Source organism: Boeremia exigua (assembly GCF_020726555.1).
Source record: "Boeremia exigua strain MPI-SDFR-AT-0100 chromosome Unknown C7974scaffold_6, whole genome shotgun sequence".
NCBI lineage: Eukaryota > Fungi > Ascomycota > Dothideomycetes > Pleosporales > Didymellaceae > Boeremia > Boeremia exigua.
In genome coordinates, this window is record NW_025763523.1 from 1,135,500 (window position 1) to 1,153,598 (window position 18,099).

The 18,099-nt window shown below is 57.3% G+C and overlaps 8 protein-coding genes across 8 annotated transcripts; 6 read left to right on the plus strand and 2 right to left on the minus strand.

The window, feature by feature from the left end:
* Nucleotides 1-59: 59 nt before the first annotated feature.
* On the plus strand, nt 60-1,487 carry C7974DRAFT_185147 (uncharacterized protein). The gene is made up of 3 exons (XM_046136462.1): nt 60-406; nt 459-566; nt 615-1,487. Exons 1-3 carry the CDS (start codon nt 190-192, stop codon nt 1,376-1,378), a joined length of 1,089 nt encoding a protein of 362 aa, XP_045997130.1. The 5' UTR covers nt 60-189; the 3' UTR covers nt 1,379-1,487.
* A 664-nt stretch (nt 1,488-2,151) lies between these two features.
* Nucleotides 2,152-2,593, plus strand: C7974DRAFT_413168 (Glyoxalase/Bleomycin resistance protein/Dihydroxybiphenyl dioxygenase; the record flags this gene model as incomplete). The annotated part of the gene is made up of 2 exons (XM_046143707.1): nt 2,152-2,445; nt 2,498-2,593. 2 exons carry the CDS (start codon nt 2,152-2,154, stop codon nt 2,591-2,593), a joined length of 390 nt encoding a protein of 129 aa, XP_045997131.1.
* A 180-nt stretch (nt 2,594-2,773) lies between these two features.
* On the minus strand, nt 2,774-5,247 carry C7974DRAFT_185251 (ferric reductase). The gene is made up of 2 exons (XM_046136463.1): nt 5,044-5,247; nt 2,774-4,995 (listed from the first exon to the last, which is right to left on the minus strand). The coding sequence occupies exon 2, from the start codon at nt 4,945-4,947 to the stop codon at nt 3,088-3,090; it is 1,860 nt and encodes a 619-aa protein (XP_045997132.1). The 5' UTR covers nt 4,948-4,995; nt 5,044-5,247; the 3' UTR covers nt 2,774-3,087.
* Nucleotides 5,248-8,473: 3,226 nt separating this feature from the next.
* C7974DRAFT_394317 (uncharacterized protein) lies at nt 8,474-9,526 on the plus strand. The gene has a single exon (XM_046141872.1). The coding sequence runs from the start codon at nt 8,651-8,653 to the stop codon at nt 9,047-9,049; it is 399 nt and encodes a 132-aa protein (XP_045997133.1). The 5' UTR covers nt 8,474-8,650; the 3' UTR covers nt 9,050-9,526.
* Nucleotides 9,527-9,741: 215 nt separating this feature from the next.
* C7974DRAFT_394318 (lactate/malate dehydrogenase) lies at nt 9,742-11,270 on the plus strand. The gene is given in 5 exon segments (XM_046141873.1): nt 9,742-9,858; nt 9,951-10,068; nt 10,113-10,357; nt 10,404-11,219; nt 11,236-11,270. The coding sequence occupies 4 exon segments, from the start codon at nt 9,793-9,795 to the stop codon at nt 10,992-10,994; spliced, it is 1,020 nt and encodes a 339-aa protein (XP_045997134.1). The 5' UTR covers nt 9,742-9,792; the 3' UTR covers nt 10,995-11,219; nt 11,236-11,270.
* C7974DRAFT_394323 (cytidylyltransferase family-domain-containing protein) lies at nt 11,254-13,332 on the minus strand. Its single transcript, XM_046141874.1, has 3 exons — nt 12,978-13,332; nt 11,739-12,923; nt 11,254-11,681 (listed from the first exon to the last, which is right to left on the minus strand). Exons 1-3 carry the CDS (start codon nt 13,287-13,289, stop codon nt 11,643-11,645), a joined length of 1,536 nt encoding a protein of 511 aa, XP_045997135.1. The 5' UTR covers nt 13,290-13,332; the 3' UTR covers nt 11,254-11,642.
* Nucleotides 13,333-13,369: 37 nt separating this feature from the next.
* Nucleotides 13,370-16,074, plus strand: C7974DRAFT_185327 (uncharacterized protein). Its single transcript, XM_046136464.1, has 2 exons — nt 13,370-13,739; nt 13,788-16,074. The coding sequence occupies exons 1-2, from the start codon at nt 13,374-13,376 to the stop codon at nt 15,639-15,641; spliced, it is 2,220 nt and encodes a 739-aa protein (XP_045997136.1). The 5' UTR covers nt 13,370-13,373; the 3' UTR covers nt 15,642-16,074.
* A 645-nt stretch (nt 16,075-16,719) lies between these two features.
* On the plus strand, nt 16,720-18,084 carry C7974DRAFT_311402 (aminobenzoyl-glutamate utilization protein B; the record flags this gene model as incomplete). Its single annotated transcript, XM_046138308.1, has 1 exon — nt 16,720-18,084. One exon carries the CDS (start codon nt 16,720-16,722, stop codon nt 18,082-18,084), a length of 1,365 nt encoding a protein of 454 aa, XP_045997137.1.
* Nucleotides 18,085-18,099: the final 15 nt, after the last annotated feature.

Sequence of the window (18,099 nt, forward strand, 5' to 3'; positions counted from 1 at the left end):
GGCTTTGCAGCATGGCCAATGGGCGACGCTGCGAGGCGACCTTGCAGAGCTAAAAGCGCCACCGATACTGACACATACTCCATGGAGTCCTCCATAGCCTTGCGACCGAACGATAAAACCGCGAGAAAGTGATAAGGTCTCCAAAAAAATTGCACTCGTCTTACTATACTCCTCATTCACGCCTTCGCAATGCGATTCTGGTCGCGAAAGAAAAAGACACACCAGCCCGGCAAGGCTGGGGTACACCACCACGCCCAAGGAGCGGATGACGAAGAAGCAGATCAATGGGCAAACATGCAATCAGATAGCCTGATACTTGTCATGGGTGTAACAGGCGCTGGCAAAAGTTATTTCATCAATCAACTGAAGCCCAATTCAGTTGCAGAGGGTCATGGCATTCGATCCGGTAGGCCAACATACAAGCCTCAGCCTGATCCCAAGCCGACTCATTTTCATAGAGACCAGGGCTTGCAAACTCGTTCAGATGCAGATCGGAGCATGCACCGTAGCTGCGGTCGATACGCCAGGTTTTGACGACGACGATGACAGCGATGCCGTGGTGCTAGGTATCTGACCTCTATTCCATTGCGCCGCCACCAGCTGACGTCCATCAGCCAAAATCACACACTTTTTGATCACACAATACCGCCTGGGCATTCCTCTCAAAGGCATTATCTTCCTACATAGCATCACCACGATCCGCTTCTCAGGCTCCCACAAGCGCTATCTCGATACTTTTCGTCAGATCTGCGGGGACGATGCGTTCAAGAACGTAGCACTCGTCACTACGATGTGGCACAACGAGAAGCAAGCTATCGGCCTGAGACGTGAGGCTGAGCTGCAGACCGGGCCGTGGTCTGATCTCAAAGCCAAAGGTGCGGATGTGTTCCAGTACAACGGGACTGCCGACATGGCGCAAGCGATTGTCGGCCGGTTGATGATGAAACCAGACGTGGAGCTGAAGATTCAGAAGGAACTGTTGAAGAATCCGAGTGCTGAGCTCAACAGCACCACTGCAGGTGCTGGTATCGCATCGCAAATAGAGAGGAAGCTACAAGCAACTCAGCAAGAGATACAGACATTGACCGTGAGGATTGAGGAAGCTGAGGCTGCACGAGACACGTTGAAAGCGCGTCATCTTCGCAGGGAGCAGGATAAAGAGAGGGAAAAGCAGCTCAAACAGATGAAGTCGATAGACGCTTTGCGGCCAAAGATTTTCGAAGAGACTGGTGAAAGGATCGAGGAGGTTGATAGTCAGGGCAGAGCAAGAGGACAGAGGAAGAGCAAGCTGCAAATTTTCGTCAGTGTCCTAGGGATGATCACAGGGCTCACTTTTAGTCTCATATTACCATTAGCAGGAGTATCGATAGGATCGTAGTTGCAGACTTCATTGATTGCAGTGTCTTCTGTCAGGCTTCCAAATGTCACCATCTGCCTGTTGTTACCACGTATCCATGGTGTTCACTTTGTTGACCTCGGCTCTTGTGAATTGTAATTGCCCTGACGCGGTGAGCTCATTGAAACCTAGGTATGGAGGAAAGATTCGCAAGCCTGCGCATTTGCTTTGATTTCCTGGGATCAGTTATACGTAGTGTTCATGCTGGCGGTTTTTCCAACTTCAAAATCGAGGCAAGGCACCATCTGCATTGCTCTGAATTTTGTTTGTCGTCATCACCCACGTACTCTTTTCGGTAGGTACTGATGAGGCGGCAGTGTGCATCCCAAGGTATCGAAACGGTCGCGCATATTCCCATTCTGGACGTACATGTCCAGATTGGGAAATCACGGGCTCAATTCGGCTTCGGCCGCTCGAACAGGGTTGAAAGTTGGCAGGTACGACTCGAAAAGGCCGAAATCAAGTTTTGTGCAGCAGTCGACAGAGATTCAAAAATTGCTGAAAAGAGAAAGAGGTTGTGACGAAATAAACAAAAGATGACGACGAAGGCCGTCAAGAGACGGGCGTTGGCTACAAGATCGTGTGCGGGATGACGCAGGCACCGGCGGGCCTGGCCGCCTCGAACGCGTTGTGACGCGTGCGAGATGCGCAGACGGCTGGACGTCATAACAACACACCTCAACATGCTGCGAACACTAAGTCGATGCAGCTTGGACGCCCTGCCGCAAAGGACAAGCATTCTGCATCGTGTACACATGGCTTCATTCTCGGTAAAGTCAATCGATCATGTCGTGCTCACAGCCAGGGACATCCCGAAGACCATCGAGTTTTACACGCAACGATTGGGCATGAAGCATGAGGTCTTTTCTGCGAACGGAGGCGAGCGCCATGCACTGTCGTTCGGGAGCCAGAAGTTGAACCTACACCAGTCTGGGAAGGAGTTTGAACCGAAAGCAGAAAATGTTCAACCAGGGTCAGAAGACCTGTGCTTTATCACAGATTATCCTGTAGATGATGTGTTGAAAAGCTGGCAGGCAAATGGGATTGAGGTTTGTTTGCTGTGACAAGGATCAAAGCGTTAACGCTGATCACTGTATGCAGATCTTAGAAGGTGGCAAAGTGGTAGATCGAACTGGAGCTCAAGGCAAGCTGAGGAGCGTGTATTGCCGTGATCCTGACGGCAACCTGATCGAGTAAGTCGATTCGAGGATTAATGTTGTCGGTCGGCTAACGGTTGACTTCAAGAGTGTCGAACTATGTGTGAATCTAACGCTGTGTTGTTTTGCTCATCCATCTCCACCCCTCTTGACTCGACAGGAGCTCACATCGTCTTTGTAGCTCCTTTGTCGAAGAGAAAACTAGGAACGGAACTGCTCGCGTCATCTCAGCATTTTGATGGAGACTACGGTGGGAGATGGACGAGAGTGTGTTTTGCATTGAGGACTAAGTATTAGCAAGTGGTTGTGCCTGATCCTTGTATTTGTTGGAAACATCCGAAGAGTTGAAGAGATAAGGGCTCAGAGACCAATCATTTTGGACCTTCTTTCATTGATGCACTATATTAACTCAATGTGAAACACGTGTGCGAGATCAAACGATTCTATAAGTTACACACCGATGCAGATCGGAGTAGGGACTGCTCAGATCCCGGGTGTCGGATCCACGCACCGAGGCTGTGTGAAAGCCTCGCATCATGAAGAAAACGCCTCCTCGAAGAAGTCAACACTGCGCAGTCCAACGCGGTGCCTTACAGCAGCACGTACACTATCATTAAAGCCCCCTGGGCCGCAGACTGTGACAGCCATGGCACCGACCTGCGCTAGTATCTGCTCGTCGACGATCTCTTGAGGGTTACACTTCTGCGAAAGAACCTCAACCCCAAGGTGCGACGGCAATGACGCAGCAGCCTGTTGGGTAGATCGCGAGATGTACAGTTGCACTCGGATGATATCGCTGAAGTTCTGCATAGCAACGAGTTCTTCCAACCAAGGGCGAATCCACTCGACACACTCGATATTCGGTATACACCAGACAAGCAGGACCTTTCTCGTGGCTGACGTATTTCCATTGTAGCCCGCCAGCAGATGTCGCACGAACGATAGCTGGTGCGTAATGCCAGCGCCGGCGGCGAAGAGCGCAACAGTCCCATACGAGCTCAGGGATTGGTGCCCTCCGTAGGGTCCTTCGATTGCGCCCCATAATTCGATATGGTTGGTTTTGGCTCGTGAGGCTCTGTCGTACAGCGAGCGCGTCATTCCTGTGCGGACACGAATGACACACGAGATTGTACTGGGTCCGTACTTGAGCTCCAAGTCCTCGACACTCGAAGGAGGCTTTTCGGTGTCTAGGCTCGCGTACCCTGAGCCGGAGTGCCAGGCGACTGAGAATGGGTGCGAATTCAGGGGTGCTAGTCTTGGCAAGTAGATGTATGTGTGCGATCCAGGTTTGCAGTTCCATGATCGCGGTATCGAGAATTCGATTCGAGTTGCTTCTCCAGGCAAGGCTTCGACGGTGACTCGGGTCCAGGTGCGTTGTTTCCACGAGAAGTTGTAGTAGATAGTTCGTCCAATTCTCATCACTGGCTCAAGTGCAAGCAGAGAGATGAAGAGAGATGCCCACGGAAGCTGCGGAAGAGCATGCTTTGCCATATGGAAGTAGACGCCGGACATCGCTACGATGACGCCTAATCGATGCAAATTCAGGAAGGTGTCGTAGAACGCGCGTCTGAGTGGTCCAAGCGACTGCAGCAGGATGAAAGTGAAGGCGATGAAGGCGGCGAGACCCCACCGATATGAGACTGAATGTCCAAGAACCCACCCAACACTACTCCAGCCGCCGTTCCCTTGGTACTCAACCTGATACGTGTTGTACATAAACGCTGCAACGTGCGCTATCGACTCGAGGATCACCAATCGTGCAGTCCACCGGTGGAATAGATTAAAGGTATCGTAGCTGACTCCGAGCATCCAGATGAAAGGATTGTTGCGAAGAGCAAAAAGGATCGTAAAGATCAAGTTGAAGGCCGCAAGAGCCCCACATCGGCCTCGGAGCTCTGCAAAACGCTGAGCAGGTAGTTGCTCTGGTACTGCTAGGCAGTACGCTAGGTTGCTGGCGATGTATACCATAATCACCACGAACTGTGGTCTTGTCGGTATAGTTCCAGCGTTGACGGTAGAGGTTATCCTCAGCGGACGACTGTGTCGATCGCCAAAGAGAGGAGCATACAAGAAGTTCTTTTTCGCTGTTCCCAGTATCGAATACCGGTCTCTTCTCCAGAAATTCTGGCCACGGCAGGAACTGATCACTGAGACTCGCCGCCTGTCATTTCTTATGTATACAACCAACCGGTACAAGAACGTGAGGGCAGCTGGGACTAGTACCGTTACTATCAAGATGTTAACGTAAAGGTAGTTTGCAGGCTGGTCCACTCCCGTGAGTCCGTGACTGAACTTGAACGGGTCTGTGTTTGAAGAAGAAGCGTCTGCATGGACGTTATCGATGTCCGGCTCGGTGGTGACAGACAGCACGTCTGGGGCGTTCCGAGGTATCATGGCAGATCGGATGTGAACTTGGATCTGGCACTCATGTACGAGTCGACGCTAGTTGAGATTTAGAGGCTTCCGGTGACCGCGAAGGACCATACTCACAATTTACACGCCACTTGTCGGACATCCAAGTTTTACTTGTGGTCGCGAGAGAGTGAGCCAAACGCTCGTGACATAAGGCGTAGAAGCAATTTAGGTGATCGGGAAGTGCTGTATTATAATGATACTTGATGATCGATAAGTTGACTGAGTGTCAGCCCCACGTGGAAGAGTAGTGTATAAACGTGTTGTACTCAGAGTTGGTTGGTAGATCGAAGATCTATATATCAGTGATCGAATTTCAGAGGGGAAACTCTCTAGCTTGGAGGCGGCGTCAATGGTTCGAACTTGTGGCTTGCTTGTACCATCTCACCTCAGCCGACTACAACGGCCAGCCCATGCACTGTCAGTATTTATTGCCTACCCTTGACTTTGATATTGCACATATGGCAATTCAGCTTGGTCTAAGCATGTCAAGGCGGTCTGCGCCATGCATGACATGGTCGGAATCGGCGATATATGGTAGTGAAGGTGGTACAAGCAGCTGCTGTGTGTCGCTGTGGACGCAGGTCATTCATTAGTGCTATCGACCGGTATGTTACACCTCAAAGCAGGGTTCAGAGAGCCGCAATTGTATTGGTGGGCACTTGCGTCCGGCACGTGTTCCTGAGTTTCCAGTGCGAGGTCCTTTGGCAGCGACGTATGTCGACTGGGTACTTGACTTGTCATCAGCGATTTTGTTACATTCTTATGAGACTCGTAAAAGACACGGATTGGCAGGCGGTATGCAACAGACAACGCACGGCTACCGAACGGCCTTTCGACTGGCCAGTATCTTACACTACTGTTGGAGAAATGAAAAAGATCCTTGTCACACTCAGAGTGAGCCAGGGTGACCCTATCTCAAGCTTCGTCCTCACATCATGCTTCGAAGCTCAAACGTCGGTGAGCAGGAGGACTTTGTCGACTCTCGGCTGCTCCGAGCCTTTGTTGTGAGACTAATATCAGATACAACCCTGCGCACTTGAGCTCTTGTCAGCCGAGGGCAGTGCTTGAACGGTACGAACCTATTGTCGGCGTGCTCCGCGCTCTGAGATATGCAGTTCGATGGGACGCGGTCATCTCTCAGCTCTCGAGCCAATACATCCGTGCTAAGACGACAGGATGACTGTCACAGCCTGAGGCGCAGAACGTTGATCATCGGCTGTCGGTGGATGGATATGCCGATTGCGTAGCTTTGCTAGGTAGAGTTGGGTCGGAGAGTCGTCGTTTTTAGAAACCGTTGAGAGAGATATACATCTAAGGTGGCAAGCGTCATGCAGGTCTATTTGAGACTTTGCAGCATGTTCTGCGTGGGCCCCGGATGCATCACACAGGGATCCCCACAAAAGCCGAAATTCCAACGTAGAGAACAGCAAACTTGAGCTCTTATCATCTAGCCGTGCCGGTTCTGGTATTGTTCAGTTCTAGGTAAGGGTACCATGATAACACATACCATCAGTAGTGTACAGAACTGTAAGAGCCGTTCGTTGAAATCCTATGCAGGGTGAGGTCAAGGTGAACGTTGAGAATTGTGGGTCGACATGCCCTGCGTCGTCAGTACGTCATACCTGCCCTATCAATTCCCATAGCCTGAACATGGGCTATGGTGTCACTTTGGTCTCTCTGGCACTGTCTTTGCACGCGGTTTCTCTTTTCCATCTCTTGCAGGCTCCAACGGTGCTGAAACGGAGCCACCAGACCATGAACAAGATTTCGAATGTCATGCTCCATTCTTCACTCACAGCTACGAGCCACACGAATACTACTAGTATCCTCTTTAGCCCTTTTCTGTTCGTGACCTACAGCAGTCCCACGTTAAGGATGACCTGCATTGCACCCAAGGATATGCTAAACAACGCGAACATGAATGTCACAACCGAGAAAAACCACTGAGGCTATACTGCGTAGCGCGATTCGAAACATGTATAGGCTGTGTCAGTCTCTTTTCTTGGAGCTTCGTACATATACTCCCAGAAGACAACGGCCAACAGACAGCGCACCGCCGGCTCTTCAGAGACTTCAATCCTTCGATCAAGCACCGCCTACTGAGAAAGTCTTTGGCGACGGGCCTGCCTACTACAGCTTCTAGTCCATTTGGTTCAGCACGGGTGTCGGGGTCATCTGGGCGAAAAGATAGGACGTGTCATAGCTTGTCGAACCGCACTCAGGGCGCATTAGGCAGCGTTCTGCTAGGAGCGAGACTTCAAGCAGCGAGACTTTTCCAGCTCCTGGACGTACGTCAGATCGCTACACAGCTGGTCGCTCCAGCAAATGCGTTGGCTCATCAACATCTTTTCGGCGGCCGTACTCGCGAAAACGAAGCTGCGCCATCTGGCGGAGTTGCTGGAGTGATCTCCCGCCTGCGCCATGGGCTGCGGTGGTGTAAGGTGATCACTGAGCGCACAAGCAGTTGCCGCAGCGATGGATCGCAGGCAGAGTTGTTCAAATACACCTGACTTGCAGATACGGACCTCCATGCAGGGCTTGCAGATGCTGTGTGACTCTGTTGGTCTGTTGCCGAGCCACCACCAGTGACATGGCTGAGCATCGCATCTCATGTGAAGTCTTTGTCCGGATCTTCTCCTCGACGTGATGGTTAAAGCGGGCTGGCGCAGGGGGGTCGAGCTCAGCTGAGCTGCGCCGCGCTGAGGTTGCAGCGACATGCCGTGATCGGGGCGATTTGACTCTCGGACTTGCTCCCTAGAACTCAATCATAGCAAGGAGTTGACAGAACTCCGCTGTCAAAGACACTCCCTTCATGAAATGTAGGATCGTGCTGCCCTCACTCCACCCTTTGCAAGGCACGTCGGCTCAACCCTTACGTTTCGACCGTCGTTGATTGTTTTGTTCGCGGTCCTTTCTTCACAAATGCGCGCATGAAGCAACGTGATTGCCTACCATTAACAGCAAACGGCGGCCTAAGGCGTGGCGTTCGGTGTTAATGCACCGTGACGAGCAATTGGGCGATCGTTTCCCACAACATGCGACGTCGGTGGTGTTTCAAGGGGCGCAGGCCGGAAAACGAACACCAGCGACCCAACGAGCGGCCTTGCTGCCTCGTTTCTTGGGAACGCGTTGGTGCCTGTTCATCACGCTCGGTCCAGGCGATTCTCCAGATCAGCCCTCAGCCTTACCGCATCAAGAGTGTGCGTTTCAGCAAGTCACCGCAGAGTCGCAGGCACTTGTATGCACGCCCTCAGCAGACGACGAGAACCATTCCGTTGTGTTCGGCATGATGGCATCCGTGGGCAGAAGACAAAGATAGACACCGGAGACTCCAGAGACTGCAGACTGGTAACAGGTTGCATTGCATCAGACGTACAGCTACAGCGGAACAGTTTCGTAGCTACGGATGTGCGCAGCCCGGTGGGCCCTTGCACGCCTGGCCCTAGCGTGGGGTTGCCCCCCTGAACCTCATATACACCGGTCGCTGCAGGTCGCACGACGGCATAAACAATCTTCCTCTTCTACGCCTGGAGCGGAGACCTTACTTACCTATACAAACATTGTTTCCCTAATATAAGCCTTGCCATCGGAACAGCTACTTGAAATATTTTCATCAGAGCACTCTCAATTCGAAACCACTCATCTTGACCATCTCAAACATCCCCAAAATCAAATCCACAAAATGTCGTCCTTCACACGATCATCCCCAGCCGGCTTGCCCCAATCACCACGCGCAACCCGCCCAATGCTGCTCCCCATCGACACATCCTGCTCCCCAGACTCAACCACACCATACTCATCCTCGGAGACACTCGCAAGCCAATCACAAACACCCATCACACGGCACCGCAGTGCTGAGTCGCTCATCTTCGCCAATGCCACCATCCCTCTGAGCCCGGCGTCGTCCATCTCCAACGAATCCAACAGCGACACTCTGCTCGAGGGCCTGCGACCACGCCGGCGCAACGGCTTTGCGCGTTTCTTCTGCTGCTTTGGGCGCGAGGAGCGTGCACGGAGGCGCGTGATGATGGCCACGCAGTACGAGAAGGTTGGGGAGAAGGCGCACTGGACCGAGTACTAGTCTCAATACCAGAGAGGGTATTGGACTGAACACCAAGTCTCAATCCCGAAAGAGGTTGTCTTCCTACATTATGATACCATCCAGCGGTGGCTGCGGACTCCGGCTTGTTTCACTTTCTTGTAACTATTTTGAGGGCACTGCACTCTTGCTTCCGGCTACGGCCGACAATTTCCTTTGTATTCATTCGAGCGCTGGCGTTGGAGGACCTGGCTTTACATCTTGAAGTCAGATGTTGGTACACCGTTGGAGTGACGCCAACAGTTGGAGTGTCGCCAACCAGGCTGCAAATTTACAAAACTTTACACCTCACTACCTACCTCTACCCTGACTGAGTGTGATTGGTCAAGCTTAGCCTACACTGACATTCTAACACTGCTCTGAGGGAAGCTTGCACATGTAATTGTGTGTCGACATAGCTGTCTTAGCTCGTTAGCTCGGGTGGACCGGCGAAAGTGCCGAGGTGCTGTCAGTCATGTCAGTGCCTGATGCTCACTCGCGTCGCGCATGAAGCGAGTTGAATGGCACAAGCATCCAGCTCTACCAATCGGCCGTGACTACAGATATGCATCAAATAAATGCAGCGCCGGGCGAAGGGTGAATTCGTGATGTGACGTGACCTGTGGGGCTGAACGCCGTCGCGCCGACAACAGGAAGGAGCATTGACCTTTTCGCAAATCTCTCGCACCTGACCGTCACCATCTGCATTTCCCGCCAGTCCATCTTCCTCACCCATCACATCCATCATGTTTGCTGCCAGGAACGCTTTCGCCCAGGCCCAGCGCCGCGCTTTCTCTGCGTCGGCCCGCCAGGTACGCTTCCGCGCCACCGCTCCGCCGTCGACCGGCTGCTGCTGGCGACGGCGGTGCCATTGAGCCCGCAATTGCTGACGCGCTGCACGCAGTCCTCCAAGGTCACCGTCCTCGGTGCCGCCGGTGGCATTGGCCAGCCGCTCTCGCTGCTCCTGAAGCTCAACCCCCGCGTCACCCAGCTCTCGCTCTACGACATCCGCCTCGCGCCCGGTACGCCGCCTGTCCGCACACTCCCGCATCTCTAACAGCTCCAGGCGTCGCTGCCGACATTGGCCACATCAACACCAAGAGCGAGGTCCGCGGCCACGATGCCACGCCCTCCGGCCTTGCCGAGGCGCTCAAGGGCGCTGAGATCGTTGTCATCCCCGCCGGTGTCCCCCGCAAGCCCGGCATGACCCGTGACGACCTCTTCAACACCAACGCGTCCATCGTCCGCGACCTCGCCAAGGCCGCCGCTGAGCACGCCCCCGAGGCCAACATCCTCATCATCTCCAACCCGGTGCGCACGGCCCCCGCAGCTGAGACGCTCATACTGACTGCCGCAGGTCAACTCCACCGTCCCCATCACCGCTGAGGTCTTCAAGGCCAAGGGCGTCTACAACCCCAAGCGCCTGTTCGGTGTCACCACCCTCGACGTCGTCCGCGCCTCCCGCTTCATCTCCCAGCTGAAGAACAACGACCCCGCCAGCGAGAACATCACCGTCGTCGGTGGCCACTCCGGCGCGACCATTGTCCCGCTGCTGTCCCAGTCCGGCTACAACCTGACCGGCGAGCAGCTCGACGCCTACGTCAAGCGCGTCCAGTTCGGCGGCGACGAGGTTGTCCAGGCCAAGGACGGTGCTGGTTCCGCCACCCTCTCCATGGCCATGGCCGGTGCCCGCTTCACCGAGTCGCTCCTCAAGGCTGCCCAGGGCCAGAAGAACGTCATCGAGCCCACCTTTGTCGACTCGCCCCTGTACAAGGACCAGGGCGTTGAGTACTTTGCGTCCAACGTCGAGCTCGGCCCCAACGGTGTCGAGAAGATCCACCCCGTCGGCAAGATCACCGAGTACGAGCAGAAGCTCCTCGATGCCTGCCTTGCGGACCTCAAGGGCAACATCAACAAGGGTGTCAAGTTTGCCGCCGAGAACCCGTAAGCGCAGCACCGACGGGCGGCCGGGGCGAAAAGTTGTGTACACTAGTAATGAATGTCATGCGTCACGGAAACTGGACGGTTGGTTTTGCGTGGATGCCGTTTCAGCGTGCACCGAGCGGGCTATGTAGATTTCTGTACTGCCCAATTTCATGACTCTTCAATTTACAGACCTTGAATAAGTGAAGAACCACGAAAGTGAGGAACCACGAAAGTGAGGAACCACGAGAGTGAAGAACCATAAAACTGAAGAACCACGCCAAGCCGTGGACACAGCATCGAGTATCGAATAGGTATAGCCACATAGATTCAAATATTATATAATACCGCGAACGGCGCACACCCTAGTTATTACACGACCGTCGTCTCCCCTGCCCTCCCCTCCCCTCCCCTCGTCTCCTCTCACTCCCATCCTATCCTATCCTATCCTGTCCTATCCTGTCCTGTATACTACTGTCGTACTAGCTCCGCATACATACAATGGAGCGGGCGGGGTATCTGTATCTACGTGCATCGCGCGGGGTGCTGAGTGTCTTCGGGCGTGGGGAGGGGCGCGGAAACGCAGCGCACGGGGTGCGAGGTGCGAGCGAGCGAGTGCAGCGGGTGCAGCGGCGAGGCTGCGTGTACGCGATGGTTGCGTCGGGGGGGGCGGCTAGCGCCTCGCGGCCTGGGCGGCGAGGTACTCGAGGATCTGTGCTGTTAGCGAGGGGAACTACGGGGTCTGGTGTAAGAGGGGGGGACGGCCTACCTGCGGCGCAACAACGCCCTGGTTCACCAAGTTCTTGACCAGGATCTGCACGACCTCGTACTGCTCCTCGTGCGTCAGCCCCGTGATCGCGCTCTCGATGACCCCGCCCACGGTCGAGTAGTGCGTCGCCACGAAGCTGCTGTAGTAGAAGAACGCAATCGAGCCCATGATGAACTGGCAGTCGAAGCGGTCCGTCATACCCCCGTGCCCCGGGATCGAGTCGCCAAAGTCTTTGATCTTGAATGTGCGCTTCAGGCCGGAGGCGAAGAAGCCGCCAAAGGGCGCGATCAGCGACGCGAAGGTGGCCAGGATGACCATGTGGAACTGGACGGGGGCGATGGAGAAGGTCTGGGGCAAGGGGAGGTAGGCGGGGAGGCCGGCGGGGATGAAGGGCAGCGCATAGGTTTGCGGGGTGAAGACGGGGTTGGGCTTGCACTCGAGGCCGGAGAAGATGGTGGCACCCAGGTCGTTGACGGGGCAGATGAAGAACTTGTACTGCGCGAGGAAGTGGGTGGCGACGACGCCCCAGACGACGGTGAAGAACCAGGCGCCGAGGAAGCCCTCCCACGTCTTCTTGGGCGAGATCTGGATCAGCTGGTGCCGCCCGAAGGTGATGCCGCACAGGTAGGCGAAGATGTCGTTGGTGATGACCATGCTGATGGGCAGGATGAACCAGATGAAGCCCTCGAAGATGTTGTTGATGACAAAGTGGGCCTGGCCGACGATCAGGAAGAGGGCCATGTGCGTCCAGGCGAACTGGGTGAACTGGAACTTGTAGTGGCCCTTTTGCAGGCTGAAGACGAAGAAGACGAAGCCGATGATGTACAGCATGAAGGAAATAAAGCGGTGGTGTGTGGCCAGCGGCAGCAGGATGCGGTCGACCAGCAGAATGTGCTTGAAGTAGTAGATGACGCTCTCGCCGTACAGAAAGTACATGGCGGTGCCCAGGAAGTACCAGTTCAGCGACTTGGTGAAGCGCAGGCTGCGGGCCTTGCTGGGCACGTTGGCAATGGCAATGACCTCCTTGAAGCAGATGACCTGCACGGCGGTGATGATGGCGATGATGTAGAGATGCCCCGCGCCGAGGGCGAAGAAGAAGCCGCCGATCATGACCAGCGTCCAGGTGGTGCGCACGATGAAGTTTGCCTTTTTCTTCTCGTACTCGGACTGCGGCGGCGGGAGGACCTGTGGCGGCGTCAGCGGGCGCGAAGGCGCAGAGGGCGACCATGGACGGCGTACGGGCTTCTCGAAGGCGCCGTTGCGCGTGGGGCTGCTGGGCTGCGAGCCCGTCTCGCTGATGTCGGACATGCTCATCGAGGCGCGGCGCGCGCGGCCGTTGCTGGCACTCCTGTGGGCGAACTTGACGTCCTTGCGGGGGCGCGTCATGGCGGGCGCAGGCTGGGGGTGCGGGCGGGAAGGCCGGCTGGAGAGGAGGGAGTCGAGCGGCGAGCGGCGGGCGTCGAGGGAGGTGACGGCGGGGCAGCGAGCGGGTAACGGGCGGGTTTTGTCGACGTTGGTCGCGAACCGGACCAAATGCGCGGGAGACGTCATGGCGCAAATTGCGCAGGACGCCCGGCGGCACCGGCACCGCACGTGAAGGCCCGCCGACGCGCCTCCGCCGTAGTCAGCACCACCATGTCCGACGACGGCGACTTTTCCGACGACGACCTGGATGCGCTGCCTGCGAATGCCATTGCGCAGTACGAGGCCGCCGCCGTGCAGGCCACGCAGCGCCCGCCCGCGCCGGACTCGGACTCGGACTACGGGTTAGACGACGGCGAGGAGGTCATCAACCTCGATGCGCTGGATGCTGCCTTGTACGGCACCTATGCGGGCACCGCCCATGACACCTTCGACGAGGGCACCACCCACGCCACCTTCGACGAGGGCACCACCATAGACGAGGGCACTGTGCCTGGCGGCAGCCACCGCTATGCCCCGCCGCCCTCGTTCGCGCCGTCGCAGGCCGACCCCGACGCGCTGCTCCTGCGCATCAAGAAGGTACTTGACACGACTGGGCCGCCTAAGCAGGCCTGCTGACCCCGCCAGCTCGAGCAGGACAAGGCCCGCGAGAGGCGCGACGCTGCCGACCTGCACGACCGCCTGCAGACCAAGGCCGGCGAGGCCGACACGCTCCGCCGCCGCCACGACGCCGAGCTGCGCAGGCACGCACGCGTGCTGGCCGACCAGCAGCAGCACCACGGCGATGAGCTCGCGAAGCTGCGCGCCGAGATCGACCGCCTGCGCCGCGAGAAGGACCAGGCCTCGACGAACCACGCCTTCCACCAGCACGATGTGCGCGACGCTGCCATGGCCCCGCGCACCCGCAAGCCCATGGCCGCCCGGCCTAGGGACGCCCGCGTCGTGAGTCCAGCAGACACACCGGGGCGCCGCGCCCGAGGCCCGCTGGCCGACGGCTTCGACGACGCCGATGTGGTCATGGCCTCGCCCTCGCGGACCCGCGACAGGCCGCGCACTGCCACCCCGAGCCTGGCCGGGAAGCGCAAGAGGAACGTCGCCGACGCGAGTCCCATCCCGCTGCAGCTCAGCGCGCCACCCTCGCAGCGCGCCGAGAAGGAGGTCGAGGTCGTTGGAGACGCCCACATTGACGCAGCACTCCTCGACTACTTCCGCAACGACGACGGCCGCTTCCGTCTGCTGCACCGCCTGCTGGCCCACACCGCGCCCGACGGCACAGACCGCGTGCTGGAGGCCCTCGCCCAGCACGCCTTCCCGTCCGAGCCCTCGAAGCGGCTGTCGTCCATCTTCTACGACGTCTTGGCCGCGAAGCCGTTCGCGGACGTCCACGCGCTGGCATTGGACATCTGCTACACCCTCTGCGATCTGTGGGCGCGATGTCTTGCTGAGAGGCACTACGCGCCGGTGAACTTATTACTCGACGCTCTCCATTTCGTGCTGTCGTGCGAGCGCTGCGAGACGGCCTGCAAGATCAAGGGCCGCTTCGTCCCGCTCATGATCGACTCGATTGACCTCGTTGCGAATCCCCTCTCCAAGGCCGCCAAGGTGGGCTCCGACGCCATTGCCGCCTTGTACGCCTCAGGCCACCGACAAGTCACAGCGCAGATCGACGTCCTGGACTGTCTGGAGGTGCTGCACCTCATCGCCACCAGCTGCGTGGGCATCGAGGGCAACGAGTGCGCCGAGCTCTGGCAGTCCATCCCCTCCGACTTCGCCCTCATGCTGCTCAACAAAGAACAGCCCATCGCCCAAATCTCCCTCATGCTGCGCATCCTCGCCACCTCTGCCCTCCCCTCCTCCATCGGGCCCATCGCTGCCTCCGCCTCGCAGTCCGACTCCCAGGCCACCCGCGAAGACGCCCTCATCGGCCGCCTCACAAACCTCTTCACCGAAACCCCCACCGTCGATCCGGACCCGCACCCACCGTCCCCCGCCGACACCCTCTCCCACACCGACACCCTCTCCCACACCGACACCCTCACCCTGCGCCTGCAAGTCACCTCCCTCCTGACCACCCTCGCCACCCACCCCTCGGGCACCGCCCGCCTGGCCCAAAACCCCATCGCCACCGGCCGCCTCCTCAAAACCCTCGACCGTCTGCTCGCCTCGCTATACTCAGCCCCGCTCTCGCCCGCCCACGCCGTGACCATCGCCTCCATCAACGCCACCATGAAACTCGTCTTCCTGATCGTAAACTCCTCCCCGGCCTTTGACCTCAAGGCGAAGCTGGCGAATACGCTGGGCGGGCAGCACGCGTTTCTGGTCGGTTTGACGCGGTTGGCGTTTAGTGAGGGGCTGGTGCTGGAGAAGGGCGTTGAGGAGGGGGTCGTGGATATGGCGCATTGGGTGCTGGATGGGGGGTTGAGTTTGGAGGAGGGAGAGGCGTTTGGCGGGGTGTTTGGGGTGGGGAGTAGTGCCGCGTGAGGGTTTTTATCTGGGTTGAGTTGGATACCTTGGTGACGGTCTTGACTGTAATGGTTTTAGGTCGATGGGCGCTGTTGGATAAAACCTCGGTCGTGCGCCTTTGGGACAGCGATTGCATGTAGTTTGGAGTAGCAGGAGTGGGGATGAATACAGATTAAAGGAGATCTACACTGCGAAGCATCTGCACTGCACCCAAGCACGTCCTATTAGCCAATTGGCACTCCCGTAAGCTCCAGACCATCACTATAGGTAGCCAGTAATGCGCAGAAACGCTACTAAACAGCTCCATTCAGGCGTTACAGCCCAAGAGAAAGGCTTCGTATGAGACCATCCATCGTGTTTGCCCGATCTGCGTTTTGCCAAGCGGCTGATCGTGGTGCGTCGGTGCAGTATCCGTGCTGTAGTTACGTGATCAGACGATATCGCCCGGCTGCGCCAAGCTGTTACTTCCAACCTCCACCCTCTCTTTTATGCAGAAAAACTTCATTTAAGACTATCTGTCGTCTTTGCCTAATCTGCATCTTGCTAAGCAGCTGATTGTTGTGCTTTGGTGCAGTACCCGTGGACCGTACCGTAGGTAGTTCGTGATCAGACGGTATCGCCCGCCAAGCCATCACCTCCAACCTCCACCCTCTCTTCCATCACCAAGCCGCACATCGCGTGTTCCCACCCCACTGCGCGGTTATTATACACGCCCGTCGCTTATTCCAGAGCCGACGTCGGCAGTTCTCGAGATAAGACCGCAATACCAAGCAGATTTGCATGCAGCCAAGACCGCGAAGATGGGGCACCCTCACCACGCGTTGTGACGGTTTAGGAAGGTTGCTGTGTGTATTCCAAGGCATGGTGATGCGGTCGGAGTTTTTTTTCCTGGCGCAGGGGATAAGGATTTCCGGTGCTAGGGACTGCGAGATGCATGGCGGTCGTCACAACGGCTATCACCACTGCAGCGGTTATCACCACTCGATTGGGTGGTGTCTGTGCGAGGTCGCGGTGGGTATATAAAAGACGATGGTCGGAGTAGGGAAACATCAAGTTTGCCAACATGGACCGCTACTACATTGCCCGGATCCCTACGATGGCGCCCTCGCTGCTCACCCTGGGCCTGCTCGCTCTGATCCTGAGCCACGGACAGTATGCGGTGGCAGCTGCTGGAACTGCCCAGCTTGTCGCCCGCCAAAGCAACGAGACAGCATCAAGTCCGTACTTCACAGCCATATCGGACTATGTCGACTCCATCACCGATGAGCTCTCCACTATCAACACCGAGATCCACTCCAACCCAGAGCTGGGCTATGAGGAAGTCAAGGCACACGAGCTTCTGACGTCCTTCATGGAGGGACAGGAGGGGTGGAACGTGACTCGCTCTGTCGGCAACATCTCAACTGCCTTCATGGCCGAGTTCACAGGGAGCGGCGAGGGCCCGGTCATCGGATTCAACGCAGAGTACGACGCTCTCCCCGAGCTCGGGCACGCGTGTGGGCACAACCTCATCGCCACCGCCTCCGTAGGCGGCGCCCTCGCAGCCGCCGAAATCATGCGCAAGGAAAACCTCGGCGGCAAGATCATCCTCTTCGGCACGCCCGCGGAGGAGTCGCTCGGCGGCAAAGTCAAAATGCTCGAAGCCGGCATCTTCCACGACGCCAAAATCGACGTCTCCCTCATCTCCCACCCGACCTCCTCCGGCGACACCCCCTACATGATCACCACCTCGACCGACCGCTTCGACGTGACCTACACCGGCCGCGAAGCCCACGCCGCCGCCGGCCCCTGGGAGGGCATCAACGCGCAGGACGCCCTGCTCATCGCCAACTCGGCCCTGAGCTACATGCGGCAGCAACTGCGCCCGTCGGACCGCGTGCACGGCTTCATCTCCTCGGGCGGCTCGCGCATCAACGTGATCCCCGCGCAGGCCTCAGGCAGCTACCAGATCCGGGCCAACGACGAAGCCGCCCTCACCAACCTGACCGAACGCGTGCACAACTGCTTCAAAGCGGGCGCGCTCGCCTCCGGCGCAGAGATGAACCTCACCACCCGCCCCTACGGCTACGCAAACCACGTCACCGCCCCGCTGCTCGCGGCCTCGTACGCCGCAGCCTTCACCCGCCTCGGCGGCTCGCTCCCGCCCACCGAACTCGACACCGCAAAAGACCCCTCCGGCTCCACCGACCAGGGCAACCTGAGCCACGAGTGGCCCAGCATCAGCCCCATGTTCGCCATCACGAATGAAGACGGCAGCACGCCCGCGGGCGGGCCGCACACGGCGGCGTTCGAGGTCGCGGCCGGGTCGCGGAAGGCGTTTGAGAAGAGTCTGGTGGTTGCGAAGGGGTTGGCGGGGGTGGCGGTGGATGTTTTGACTGTCGAGGGGTTGTTGGGGAGGATTCGGGAGGAGTTTGAGGGGAGGGAGGGGGGGTCGAGGAGGAGGAGGAGGAGGAGGGTGTAAGAGAGGGAGAGATGG

Excerpts from the sequence above, each read along its gene's own strand:
- C7974DRAFT_185147 (XM_046136462.1), top strand. The coding sequence starts at position 190 with ATGCGATTCTGGTCGCGAAAGAAAAAGACACACCAGCCCGGCAAGGCT. Across the intron at positions 407-458 it reads GGGTCATGGCATTCGATCCG|AGACCAGGGCTTGCAAACTC; the intron begins GTAGGCCAACAT and ends TCATTTTCATAG. Across the intron at positions 567-614 it reads CAGCGATGCCGTGGTGCTAG|CCAAAATCACACACTTTTTG; the intron begins GTATCTGACCTC and ends GACGTCCATCAG.
- C7974DRAFT_185251 (XM_046136463.1), bottom strand. The coding sequence starts at position 4,947 with ATGATACCTCGGAACGCCCCAGACGTGCTGTCTGTCACCACCGAGCCG.
- C7974DRAFT_394317 (XM_046141872.1), top strand. The coding sequence starts at position 8,651 with ATGTCGTCCTTCACACGATCATCCCCAGCCGGCTTGCCCCAATCACCA.
- C7974DRAFT_394318 (XM_046141873.1), top strand. The coding sequence starts at position 9,793 with ATGTTTGCTGCCAGGAACGCTTTCGCCCAGGCCCAGCGCCGCGCTTTC. Across the intron at positions 9,859-9,950 it reads TCTCTGCGTCGGCCCGCCAG|TCCTCCAAGGTCACCGTCCT; the intron begins GTACGCTTCCGC and ends CGCTGCACGCAG. Across the intron at positions 10,069-10,112 it reads CGACATCCGCCTCGCGCCCG|GCGTCGCTGCCGACATTGGC; the intron begins GTACGCCGCCTG and ends TAACAGCTCCAG.
- C7974DRAFT_394323 (XM_046141874.1), bottom strand. The coding sequence starts at position 13,289 with ATGACGTCTCCCGCGCATTTGGTCCGGTTCGCGACCAACGTCGACAAA. Across the intron at positions 12,924-12,977 it reads ACGGCGCCTTCGAGAAGCCC|GTCCTCCCGCCGCCGCAGTC; the intron begins GTACGCCGTCCA and ends ACGCCGCCACAG. Across the intron at positions 11,682-11,738 it reads AGGGCGTTGTTGCGCCGCAG|ATCCTCGAGTACCTCGCCGC; the intron begins GTAGGCCGTCCC and ends CTAACAGCACAG.
- C7974DRAFT_185327 (XM_046136464.1), top strand. The coding sequence starts at position 13,374 with ATGTCCGACGACGGCGACTTTTCCGACGACGACCTGGATGCGCTGCCT. Across the intron at positions 13,740-13,787 it reads TGCTCCTGCGCATCAAGAAG|CTCGAGCAGGACAAGGCCCG; the intron begins GTACTTGACACG and ends TGACCCCGCCAG.